This window comes from Parasteatoda tepidariorum, chromosome 3 (genome assembly GCF_043381705.1).
Source record: "Parasteatoda tepidariorum isolate YZ-2023 chromosome 3, CAS_Ptep_4.0, whole genome shotgun sequence".
In the NCBI taxonomy this organism is placed as follows: domain Eukaryota; kingdom Metazoa; phylum Arthropoda; class Arachnida; order Araneae; family Theridiidae; genus Parasteatoda; species Parasteatoda tepidariorum.
In genome coordinates, this window is record NC_092206.1 from 43,991,837 (window position 1) to 44,005,526 (window position 13,690).

At 30.3% G+C, this 13,690-nt stretch overlaps 1 protein-coding gene across 3 annotated transcripts in view; it reads left to right on the forward strand.

The window, feature by feature from the left end:
- LOC107448429 (uncharacterized) overlaps window positions 1–13,099 on the forward strand; it is a 20,079-nt gene extending 6,980 nt beyond the window's left edge. For 2 of the 3 annotated variants that reach the window (XM_071178532.1, XM_071178533.1), the window contains exons 4-9: window positions 1,975–2,057; window positions 3,024–3,134; window positions 5,483–5,525; window positions 6,465–6,713; window positions 9,070–9,255; window positions 11,461–13,099. In XM_071178532.1, the coding sequence (XP_071034633.1) occupies window positions 1,975–2,057; window positions 3,024–3,134; window positions 5,483–5,525; window positions 6,465–6,713; window positions 9,070–9,255; window positions 11,461–13,044 (2,256 nt within the window). In that variant the 3' untranslated portion in view covers window positions 13,045–13,099. The remainder of the gene's footprint in view (window positions 1–1,974; window positions 2,058–3,023; window positions 3,135–5,482; window positions 5,526–6,464; window positions 6,714–9,069; window positions 9,256–11,460) is intronic. The other variant, XM_071178534.1, reaches the window with a different exon arrangement.
- The last annotated feature ends 591 nt before the right edge of the window (window positions 13,100–13,690 follow it).

The window sequence follows — 13,690 nt, forward strand, 5'->3', positions numbered from 1 at the left end:
TAAAATACTATGTCTTTGATGATAATATATTATGTCTTTGTGCTAGAACATTGTGTTCATTGGCGAGCGAGCGCAGCGAGCCATGGTTCACGGCGTGAACCACATAGGATTGCGTAGCAATTCTCGGGGGTTGGCGAGCGTTAGCGAGCAGGGGGCGGAGCCTCCTAGTATTATATGAAAGAAAGAAAAAAAATTGCAGCTATCATTGTGCGCGCTGGGAAAGCACGTGAGTTTCAAAACGGGGCTTGTCATAGTTTATCCGTAAGAGAATATTGCTTATTACCTTGAAATTCTCCTTCACTTTATGCTGCATATTTTTGTTACTATTTTAAATGTTTTCTTAAAATGTTTTTTAATTTATAAGCATTTTTTATACTCTTTTTCATTATTCATAATTTTTTACTTCTTGAATAATAATTTTTTTTATAAGCCTACCCATTGCATAATATATGCAAGCATTTGACATTTTATAAATTCTTTGGAAGAAAATCAATAACAATTATCTGTTTGTAGTGAAATTAAAATTTTAAAAAGCTTTGAATGCTCTCAGTCACATTCAGATTGTTTTAAAAGCATATTTAATGGTTTTGTCTTTAAATATTTTTGATGAAAACTGGTTGAATTCAAATAAAAGAATTGTATACACAAATTTCTTACACTTCTTGGAATCTTTTAGTTTAAAATGCTTTTAAATTATGAATAACCAATGAATTAGCGTCAATCAATCAAAAAATAAAGTACTAAAATTGAGTGTCTTAAGAGCCACTGAAAATTTGTTCCATTTCTAAAATTTATGTTACACTTAGTGCCTTGCACTTGCAAAAGATTTCTGCAGTACTTTTATATTAAACCGTTCTTAAGATTCGAACTATGAAAAAAATAAGCATTTTCAAATTTAAAATTTTGAAATTATATGTCATTTTTGCGTCAAAAGACCACAATTAAAAAATGATAATGAATTTAACAAAGATTTGATTCATCACAACTTTATGAAAGATTTAATTTATCACAACTAATAAAGATTTGATTTATCAGAACTCACTCATCACAACTAATAATTGGATTTATCACAACATTTGAACAACTTTGATTCATCACGACTAACGAACTATAGTTTAAAAAATATTTTCACTTTTTCATAACTGAAAGTTACACGAAATGTGTCTAGTATTCTTTCAAAATTATTGCAGGGATATAAAAAAATTTCTTGCAAGTGTAAAGTAGTATACGATACTTTTTAGCAAATGTTGAAAATGAATTATTATAATTACTGTTTATTTCAAACACTTTTCGTTTTTGTATACTCTTCCTTAAATTTCACTTAAAGAGGAGTATTAAAGATTGAATCTGCCAATCAATGATTCTTCTAGTTTTCTATGTTCTAAAATTCTTAATTTCACAAGTGTATGGTCTTGGTGACGGATAAAACATATGAGGATATAATATTTCGTCAGTAAGAGTATTTTAAAGTTTTAAAAAAATAAAAATAAAAACTTAGAAGTTAACCACTTTTTTTTAATCTTTTAGACAAAGAGATGTTAATATAAGTTGAATACTAAAATAAACTCATTTAATCCTTAAAAACTAAAAGTCTTTCTTTTTCAAAAGAAATGATAAACAGAAAATCATTCTTCATTATAGTTTGCTGATGAGAAAAGTTTTAAGAAAACGCAATTTCAGGATCATGTAGTATCAAAAGTTTAATAAACCCGATTAAAAAATTAGAACTAATATGATATTTTTTTTAAAATTTAACTACTTTGAAGGTACTAAATTAGCTATTAAGAGCATTTTTAATTCTTTCAATGTTTGATACGAATCAAATGCAAATAGTTCAACAAAGGAAGTGCCAATTTGATTTTATTTAAAATTGGCTTAAAGCTGCTCTTCGTCTGGACCTTGCAGTTGGAAAAAGTCTAGAACATATATTATTTTGAACGTAGATTATTCATAGCTTCTTTTTCTTACTTTCAGTACAAAATTACAATTTTTGATGATGAAGAAAGAGAACTTAGTAATGAAGAAATAATGGGAAAAATTAAAAATCTTGGAAAAAAGTAAGAAATTATTTTTTTAAAAAGTATGTAAGTAAAGTCAATATATGTATAAAAATATATAATAAAATGAAGTAAAGTAAAGTACAAGTACAGTTTAATATATTTTGGAGAAAAAAATATATATCATGACTTAGAAAAATTGAAATTTTGTTCATTAACTTGAAATTCTTCCGGTCCAAAAATCTAAACTGACGTTGCCTGTGTTTAAGAATAATGAAATTAATAAGATGAAAAAGAAGTAAAAATAGAGTGGGCAGTCAATAAGAAATTTCATAAACACACTGAGAAAACTAGCATAGTCAAAACTACCAGAATTTGGTAAAATTTATAGTTTTCTTGTTCAATGGAGACACCAAATTGCTCGGTAATTTTTGCCGAAATACTTCGGAAAGGATTTTGGTATCATTATATTAAAATGTGGTTTTATAATATGGGAAAAAATTTGGTAGCTTTCTCATGATCGTGCGTAGGAAAGATTTATTTTAGTTTCGTATGATAATACTTACTAAATGCGTGGTACTAAACTAAATTTGTTGGGGGAAAACTATAGCTTTAAAAACCAGAATTTCCAGTAAACCAATACCATATTAACGGAAAAATTACCAAATAAATGGCTTAAATACCATGCATTTCAGCTTTACTAACCAGATTTTTTTTTTAAATTCCGGTAATGACATACAGTACAGTATACCATACAGTATATACAGTTAAACCATACATTAAGGTAATTTTTCCAGAACTGTTTCCACTGCGTAGAATTTCAGGATAATCTTACATCTATATTCATGTGTCACATGCATATTAGTGCGTAATCACGATGAAAAAGTCTTTAAAATATTGCATTTTGGACACTTTAAAAAAATTTTCAAAGCTAATAATCTTTTTTATTTACAGGATTTTTATCAGTTTTTAATTTTAACTTTTTTAAATCATTGGATGTTTATAAAAAGCCGATTTATTTTGCAGGGCAAATTCTCTTTTTACCTGGTATGCAACAGAAATGACGAAAATTAATGAAGAAAATTTTATTCTCAAAGATCAAAATGCAAAATTGAAAGCTTATGTCCATTCTTTGCAGTAAGTGAACAAAATTTATTGCTTCTCTATCTTTAAGAAATTTCGCTAAAATTTTTGAATATTTTCTAAAAAATATATCAAATTTTGGTTCGGGGGCATTTTGAAAGTCTCATATGAAATAAAATTTTTTTTTTATAGTATTAATTTAGTATATATATTAATTCCTTACATTAAAATTGCAGATATATGTCTTGAAAGCTGTCTTTTTAGAGGTTCAATTAATTATTGTTTTCGAAGAGGCTAAATTACTCTTTTTAAACCTGGAAAAATAGCCTACGAAAATATTACTGTACTTCCCCATATAAAACTTTTGTCAACTAAATCCCAAGAATACGAATCTTGATTTTTGACTTGAACTACAGCAATTCTAGTAATTTTTATTTTATAAAAACTACCCATTTAATTAAAATGTCGCTAATAATGAAAACTTCATTTATACCATTTGTAATGAATATTTTTGGAATTGCTGATATTCAATAGCTTGCCTTATTTTACATTCTTAAAACACATTATAAATATTGATAATTTTGGAATGGGAAATTTAAATTTACATCATAATATTTCAAAAAATATAAATATTTTTGTTTTAATGTATAAAAATTTCCAGAGGTGTCGCAACTAAAGTCAGGTTCATCGTCAACGGTGATTGATTTCATTACACAAAAAATTATTAGTACACGCTATATTGAAAAATCGTAAGGCCCACCTGATGCTGTTTTGGATGTTCAACATTTTCATTTGTTTTATTCATTTCATATTTGTTTGTTTGTTCAACATATTTATTTTATTTTGCTGAGTAAAATCTAAAAAATTTCGAAATTTTAAACTGCGATGGTGTGTGAAAAATGTGCAAAATGAAAAATGAAAATGTGGTAGAAAAATGAAATAAAATAAAAGTTAACATTCTATAGTTTATTCGAAAATTATTAGCTGTTGAAGTTGTAGGACAAAATACCATATGAGTCACTCTATAGTCCATTGGAATGTAATTACAGAATTGAAATTCGGTAAAAAAAATTCGGTATTCGGTTGGAAAAGGCCATATTAGTTTATGAGCCAATCATAATTTTTTTTTTCTAGTTCCATCTTATTTAAAAATTACTGCACATTTTAAGACAAGTTTACATTTTTCTCCCCCTCACGCAAGGAGTACGGCGAGATAAAAAAAAAAAATTAAGATTCGACAATTAGTTTAAATTTGTAGGGAAAAAATACCATGTTTGATAGATCTGTAGCTGACAGAAATGAAAGAGCCATTTTTATTTCTGATCTTAACGTGAATTTTGTTTCAAAATTCTAATTTGTCCGAAAATTATTGCCAATTTAAGTGGTTTTTCCTGATGTTCAGTTTTTTCGCTTTAGATATTGAATACTTATCCATTATAGTAGACAATTTATGTTCTCTTCGAGTGATTTAATTCGTTATTTTATAAGCTCGCTCTCGACTAAATTTCAATAGCAGAGAGAGAGAAGGAAGAAAATTGAGACCGTGTTACCAGATATAAATCTCAGTACTTATTGTGAAAATTTAAAAAAAAAAACTTTAATATATAGTAATAAAAACCGTTCTCTGTTTGAATTTACAAAAGTTTCGTCAACAAGTAAAATTACTTCTCATTCCCTCAATCTGTATTCCTTAGGTTAATTTTTTTCTTACCAAATACAAGTGATTATTATTCAAATCTAGGTAATTGTCTATTTCATTACCATTAATTAATTAATAATATGTTCTTACATAAAGCTACAATTGTGTATTTAGAAAACAAAATATTCTCTGTTTTTTGAAAAATACTGACGAGTAAGGGAAAAATAATGATGAATGAGAAGCAATTACGGGGTAAATGAGCGGAGCGAGCAGGGGTTGAGACTCTTGCCTATAATAAATTTTAATAACTTAATATAAACTTGTCCACCTATCTCTGTGTATTTATGTATTTAAAAAAGGATTCTAATTTAAACAATTGTTAAATTCATTATAAGTTATTTGCTATTCCAACAATCAAATTGAGAGTTTGCAGTATTTTAAATCAAGCTTAATGCATTAATTTTCAAATAAATTTAAAGTCTCCCGGCTTTGAAACTTTTTTCCTGTGGCTCATGATGATCATTCTATGTAGAAATTACTAAACACGATGACAAACTAATGCTGTGCGACTCAATTAAACTTTTCTTCAAAATTAGTTTTACCTAATAATTATTTAACGCAATAAGTGCAAAATTAAATATTCTCAATGTAATATTAAAAATTCAAACTTTATAGCAATTGTAATTTTTACTTCATTTCGTTCTTTATTTTTAAATTTTTATGTTATAATATGTAATGCAATATATATTTCTTATTACTTCAGAAAGAGTAATGAAGAAGATGAATCTGGTGGTCTTTATACTGGGGTAAGAAAAAGAACAATTAAATATCACCTTAAATGTAAAATTAATTATAATTCATTGAAGAAATTATGAAATTGAAACATCCAGTCATTCTTTGATAATCATTCCTTGATCAATACCGCTTGCATGCTAGTACAAACTATCATTATTTACTAAGAGTACTTGTGTACTTATATCAGATGATTTATCTAACTGGAAGTAGTATTTAATGATCATATAATAACATAATATGCCAATTCGAAAACCTTTTTAGTTAATTTTTTAATGTATACCAGCTAGCATGAGAAAAATCAGATTTCTAGCATAGAAAGAAAAACGATCTAAATTTAATTTTTAAGAATAAGAATTTTTGTATAAATCTATTATATTCAATTCTTAGATAATTTTGGAACAACTCTATTCTGTTTTTCAGATAATAAAAATGAAAGTTTTTTTAGAAAAATCATATATTTCACCAATCTTGCAATAACTAAAAGAACTATTTTTACGAGTTGAAACTTTAACGCTTTAAATCGAGATGTCTAAGCTGACGTCACTACAGTTACCTGTCAATTGGAAATCTATCTATCTGTTGAAGATACAACAAATAGGAACACGTTTCCATTGGGATAGAAATCTAAATCATCCAATAAGGCTAGTGCAACCAAAAATTGATTGAATGATGCTAACAAATTCGTCTAGTATCAATCAATCAATTGCATTCAATAGATGCTCTAACTTGGACATCTCTATTTGATAATTATAATCATATTTTTCTCTGCAGTGCAAACTGCCTTCAACCAATGAATGTTTTTTTATTTAAAAGTTTCAAGAAAGTATTTAAAGATGATGTTTTGTGACTGTTTTAATCAATATACTATTTACTTAAACATGAATGTTTTTTTAATAGAAAAAGTTCGACACAACTCTTGTGGTAAAGGTAATAAAGTCTTTAAATTGTAGGAAAAATTGCGGAGATTTTTGTACATGTCAAAGAGAGAGAACCAGGAATTGAACGAAGTTTTGAATCAAGTGAAGGACTATAATTCACAATTGTGGCTACTAAATGCTGAATTAAGAAAAGATCTTGTTACTGGCATCGCAGAAAAGCAGATATTAGCTGCGCAACTTGCTCAAGTTCTAGATGTAAAAAAAATGTTCCATGAAGCTGTTGTATCCGTGTTGGAAAAAGATGAAGATTCTGCAGAGAAGGTTGGTGTAGTGTCTTAAACTTTTGTAGCTTACGAGGAATATAAAAGAAGAAAAATTTTGCGAATACCAGTATTTAAAAGGGACAACGGTTCTTAGGTTTTTGAAAAATCAGTTTTCTATTTATAGGTTATAAGAAAAAATTCTTAATTTAATGGTATGGCCTAAGAGTTTTTACTTCTTATAAAAATACGCAAATTAGCACTCAGAAAAGAAAAAAACAACTATAGTCATTTTTGCAATTACGCAAGTTTGAAGAAAATAAGCTCTTATAAGCCTTTAAAAAAAGTTTTTTAAAAAAGAAAGTTTTTCATGCTCACGAAGAAAGTTACTTTTTCAACGTTTTCACCCAATTTTTTTTAAAGTTTTATAACAGCATGTGAGGTCAACAATAAATGAGGCGAACAAAAATTGTAACCAAACGTTTTTATCACAACATATTACGAACTTATCATGGAACATTTGGTGCTACCTTAATCATAAAGTTTTTTTGAAGATCAGAAATGGACATCCCAATGGGATTTTTCTATAGCGTACAGTATTAAAATTCATCAAGAATGTTCCAAACAAAGTCCATTTCCTACGTTTTTTGCAGCGCAAGAATAGCCTCATTATTCACCAGGCTTAAACCTTATTTCTTCTGTTAGTAGCAAAGATATTAATTATGTTTAGTTTGGGTTTTATTTTATTAAGTACTTTGACAAATCAATCTTAAATGTCAACTGAGTGATAGGTTGTATTAGTCATGAGAACGAACCATTCAAAGAATTTTAGAAGAAAATATTTAACAACTGATAGTAAAAAATAACAAATATTTAATATTTTCAAATTTTGAAGCAAACTTAAAATGCATTTAAGTATTAGTTTTTTGAAGTTAGTAATTAATCGAATGATCGATTTAAATATGTTTAGAAGCGAGTCCGCAAACCTGCGTCCGCATTCATTTGTTTGGCCTTGGTTATTGGTTAATAAAAAAATATGAATCAAAAGTGACAGTTGAAATTTGTAATAAACATATTCATGATTAACATAATATCTCCTACTATTTGTAATAAAGCCGTGGTGGCTCAGGAGATAAAGCTAATGAGGTGACGCATGTTCGAATCCTAGTGATAGCTAATCGAAGAGAATTCCGCACCCGGCTCGCACTGACCACAATGCTGACATAAAATATCTTCAGTCTTTGAAGAATCACGGTTTAGAGTCCCCTTATTGCCAGGCTAACCATGAAAGGTTTTAGCGGTTTTCCTTTCTATATAGCGCAAATGGGGATTAGTTCTATCAAAGAGACCTCTACGAAGACAAATTCTTCCCAATACTTTATTCTGGAGTTAGTTCCCTTATCTTCTGGAATGGTTCAAAATTACAAAGCTACGGAGTCGCACATTGGTAGTGGTAAACTCTAAAATTGGGTCGGCTGTTAAACGACGGTTAGATATGCTATTTAAAAAGCATTACAGCTCCCATTATTTAAATAAAAGTATTTTATTGAAAAGTTCAAAATCTAATAATTTTTTTTTACTGTAAAAACTTTTCTTTTATACTTAGTAATCAAATATGCTTTTGACAATCTGCCGAAATGTTTAGAGAAATTTTAGTCAGCTGACCAGATTAGCTCTTTGTTTATACTCCCTCCTTTTGTTTTCCCTATAACACATCCGTAAACATTCTGTGTTTAATTTTACTAAAATTAAGCTTAAGTTAAAATTATAGGGACTAGATTGAAACCTATTGCGATATTACATCTTAAAAACATGACAAGGCAAGACAATTTTTTATTGTCGAATGACCTGTGCTTTACGACGCTCCACGAGAGAAAAAAGGGCGAGTAAAACTTTAGCTTCAGTTTTCTTTTGAATTGTAAAGAAAGAAATTTTTCGATTATGCATACGTTTCTAATAACGATTTTCTATCAATCATGAAAAATTATTTCATGTAATGTACAATTCAAAAACTTCATTTTATTATACGAAATAATCAAAATGTAATTTAAAACCGTATGTCCCGGGGTATAAGTCAACCCGATGTATATGTTGATCCCTTATTTTTTTATTTACGATGAATTGACCATGTATATTGGAACTCGACCACAGACAAACCCAACAATGAAAATTTTGTAAAATTAAAAAATTTATTAGCTCTACGAAATTTTCTCAAATTAAAAATGTTTTCTTTGTATATGAAACATTTGCCTTCAGATAAAAATACATAACTTTATTGAATCTGACACAGATTTGCTACTGGTGTATAGGTCAATTTCCTGATTCTCGTTAAATTTTGTGGGTTTTAAAAGTTGACTTGGATATAAAGCAATTAAGAATATAGTGTGATTCAACAGTAATTTTCAAAACTTTCTTAGCCATCGAAAGATTCTTGCCGTGATATGCTTCAGAAATGGATTCATGCAATGGAAGATACTTTTGCAGAAACTGGAGAAAGATTGCACCAAACTCTCTCGAAACTTGACCAAATCAGAGATGACGCAACACAGAAAGAGACTGAAATTATGGAGGTCAAGGAGCAATTCGAGGAGCTAGATCATCAGGTAGATTTCAATAAATGCATATATACCTCTGTCTCTCCTTATATATGTACCTATATCCCCACATCCCTATTATATCTGTCTCTCCCTATATATATATATAGGTTTTAATTTTGATAAAAGAATAAACAGAACATGCTATGAAATAACCAATAGTGTTTAAAATTTTCTAACGAAGCTTGCTGATTTCTTTAGATAACAGCTATACAATTATTTTTCGGGCGTGGTGGCATTCTATTTCTTTAATCATTTCATTTTATTGTACCAGTTTATGCCTAACCAAATTATGACTAATTATATTTGATGAATCAGCTAGTGGCGCTTCGCGTCAAATGCCGAGGTTCCACACATTTCCAGCGTTCCAGCGGTGGCAATCTAGTGGCAGTAAATTTGTTTATGGCAATAACATTAATGTTTTGATACAATTTAATACGTTAATCAACAGTATTGTTTCTACGACCCCAAAATTTGTTTTCTTTTCTTCTTTACTTAATAACGCACAAGTAGCGTACTCATGTACTCATAAGTATGTGTACTCATAAGTCAAAGATAGTGGAAGAATAGGTTGAGTCATATTTAAGTGAATATATGTAAAAGTGGCACACTTTTGAACGGGTATCTGTGACAGTGTGGCGTGGATATTTCTGCTCACCTCCATGGCTTAGGCACGCAGATGCCCACCGGGCATCATGAAATGAACAGCACTTCTCGAGTTTTCCGAGGTAAAGAACAAGAATTCAGTGCCTGCCGTTAAACGAAAAAAAAAACGTTTAAGTAAATTTGAAAATATCAACTTTAGAACATGCTGAAATATTGGAAAGGCTTATAAGACACATCTACAATGTGCTCATAAATTTTAAAGACTCAGTGTTTCAAAATGGCGCTTTCCATATCTCCCATTAGCGTCTTTCACTGTATTCTGTTTTGCATAGTTTCTATAGCGGTAAAACGTCATTGCAAAATCAAAATTTTTAGGCTTTTTAAAAAATAACGCTATCAACCGGGTGTTGCTGGGTTGAAAGATTTAGTATGTATTCTAGAATAAAAATAAATAAATTATTAGAAACAAATGCAAGAAGCTGAATATACAGGATGATTAAAATTTAATGAATGGTGTTCGAAAGGTCCTTGGCTTGGCTCTACTGTTCAAATAGTCCACATTTTCTTATTAGATCATGGAGGCCAAGTTAATGTTGTTTAGATCATGGATCTAGCTTCTCACCATTTTGTTAAAAAAGACGTGTTTTTAAGTTGGGACCACACAATACATTAAAGTAATTTTTTAAATTATTCTACATGCTTTGAAATAAAATTAACAGGGCGAAACCAAACTCTCTTCTGGTTCAAAGTGCGAGACAACTCAGAAGAAATCTGAAAGTGGCAGGCATCTTTTCTCCTATAATTTTTTCGATTTAACTCAACACTATATTGGTATTTGTGTTTAATTGTTATTGTTTCTGTTGTACAGTAAACAAAACAAACAACAACAAAAAAACGAAACATTCCGAATATTTTTCTTCTTATCTAATGATCGGATTTTCATGTTCCAGGACTCTCGAGGAAGTGATCGCAAATATACTAATTAATTAGTGCAGACGAAATTTTAAGTTACGAAATCAGACACAAAACGTACTTTCTCTGAATAAACACACATTTTTTAAACAGATTCAGATTTCTGAGCCCCAAAATTTAGGTCAAAATTTATGGGATAGGCGCAATCTGCAAAAAATATAGTCCCCATAGTTTTGTCAAGAGAGTGATCCTCAGTTTGGATCCTTTTATATTTATTTTACTTTTTGCCTAGTTCACCATATCTCGAGAACTTTTTAAATGAATTGAAAAAATTTTGCATAGAATTATAAAATTCATTTATTCAAAGAATTCCATGCAAAAAATGTTTTAGTAAATATTTATTATTTAATTCAATGATAGTTGGAAAAAAAATTGAATTGCAAGGTATATAATTCTCTACATAATTTTAAGGAATGGAGTTTTACATGGTAAAATACAAAGTTTATGTAAAATCCGCCGAAAAGTTCCTGAGGAATCAAATTTTTAAAAAGTCATATGTTTAAGTTCTTTTTTGCGCACTCAACACAGTTTTTTTAATAAACTAGCAATATGCTTTATTGATAGCAATGTAGTGAGTTTCAAAATTATTAAAAACTTTAAATTGATATTTTTTCAATTAGCTTTATTCCTTTTCAGATAGATCTACTTAATCAGACTTTGTATATGAAAAAAGTGAATTCAAGGGAATTAGAAACAACAATTAAGTACATGAGTCAAAGAATACAAATAGACAACAAATATAGTGAGGATCTCAGAAAAATTTATGAAGAATATAAAAAACTCCATCATGTGTATATGGGGCGTCACAGAAACTTAAGTTCAACTACAGATTCCCCTGTTTCATCGGAAGAAATGTCTACAAGCCATCCCAGTACAACTGGTTCAAGTGCTTCAAGCTCAAAAAGTCATTATTCTGGTGTCTCACATCAGGTGCCAGATTTTGACATGGATTTTCCTAGTCAAGCAGATAGGCCTGGATTTGACGATTCCAGAGCCTATAGACCTCAGCAGTCTTCACAGGGTTCCTATCACTCACCAATAATAAAAGGTCCTATACAGCAAAGAGGTGCTTATGGAACTCTTGAATCACCTGTAATTAAACCCCGGTATATTGCTCATGACACACCGGTCCCTACAAGTGAAACCCGTGCATATGGATCTGAAGATTTCAGAACGTATGATCTTCTTGGCAGAGCGAGTCCTTATGCCGAGGAACATTATAAAAAACAAAGAACATCAAGCCGATTTAGGCCAGAAGAAGCGGTTGATGCTGATTTTTCCCCATCACCAATGATAAAGGGTTACGTAGATCCTGGTACACCGAGTTCTGATTTCACCCCATCACCAATAATAAAAGGTTACGTAGATCCTGGTACATCAAGTTCTGATTTTTCCCCATCACCTATAATAAAAGGTTACGTAGATCCTGGTACATCAAGTTCTGATTTTTCCCAATCACCCATAATAAAAGGTTACGTAGATCCTGGTACACCAAGTACTGGTAGTTGGAAAGCTAGACATAGAACAACGGAATCACCTAATACTCTCGTCAAATCTATGCTCCTTAGCAGCCCAGGAAGGAAAAATCCACTGAAGGTTGACGTTGAAGTAGATCCTAAACCTCTCAGAAAAACAGCCAGTGGAGATCATTTCATGTGTGACATTTCTGTTAATATGCAAGACGTAAATAAACGGTTGCCATGGAGAGAAACAACACCTTATCGAAGGAGGAAAATGGCTAAAACTTATCGTTATTCACCACCACCACTTACAGTTGCGAAGTCTAGACGTCCACGTGGTATATATACTCCAAAAACTGCGTTTCGTAGACAAATGATTGGCAGAAGAGATCTTTTTGGAGAAGGATATCAGAGCCCCGAACCTCCGCATGGATCTGGAAGATGGCATGATCCTAATGAATATGATCTACAAGGATGGGAAAGACCAGAACGCAGGTTAGATCAGTCTATACCATGGGAATCACCTATCATCAAACCGAGATACACGCAGTCTCCTCAATCAGGTTCAACATTACGTGGATCCAGCCCTAGAAAACCAGATGCGTTAGATTGGAGCCCATTCAGTTTTGGGAGTCCTGGTGCTACTCCTTATTATCAATCTGATAGGTTATCTGAACCAACAAGAAAAACGAAATTTGTTTCTCCATCTGGAAGACCGATGCGAATTTTCCGACCGGAAACCCCTCGCTCATTACAGTGACTCAATTTTCGTTAAAAAGAATTTTTATTCCATGTAAATGTATAATAATATTGATTAAAATATATTTAATCAGTGCCAATAAAGCTACAATAAGAGAAACAAATCATCACGCAAATTGAAACAAATGTATGAATACATTTAATGCTAATTACTATTGAAATGTTCTCCAAACATCAATTACGACTTTCTAGAAGTTATATTTTTTTTTATTCGTGCTCCCTTGATTCTGCTTAACTATTCATGCATTCTTATATACTTAGCTTTTATAATATGGTACGTAACTGCGTTGCCTTCGTATTGTAGCGTAATATTTTCATGCGTCTTTATTTTTGGTGTTTTAAGAAGAATCGAAACTTTATTTCTCGCAAAAATGAAGAAAAAGAAATAAAGCTTTTAGACCTGATGAAACCTTAAAATAACAATATTAAACCAAATTTAGCACGAACTCATGAAAACCAGACCTACATCATAGTAGAAAGGCTGAAAAATTTTCTACGCAAGTACACTGAGACGGGATAAGTACAGTTAGGAAATATTAACCTTGTATCGTCTTAACTTAGTCGGTTAACAAAACTGTAATAGCAAATATGCAAAATCTGGGAACCTACTTACATCACTTTATAGAAAATGAATTTTTTATATGTAA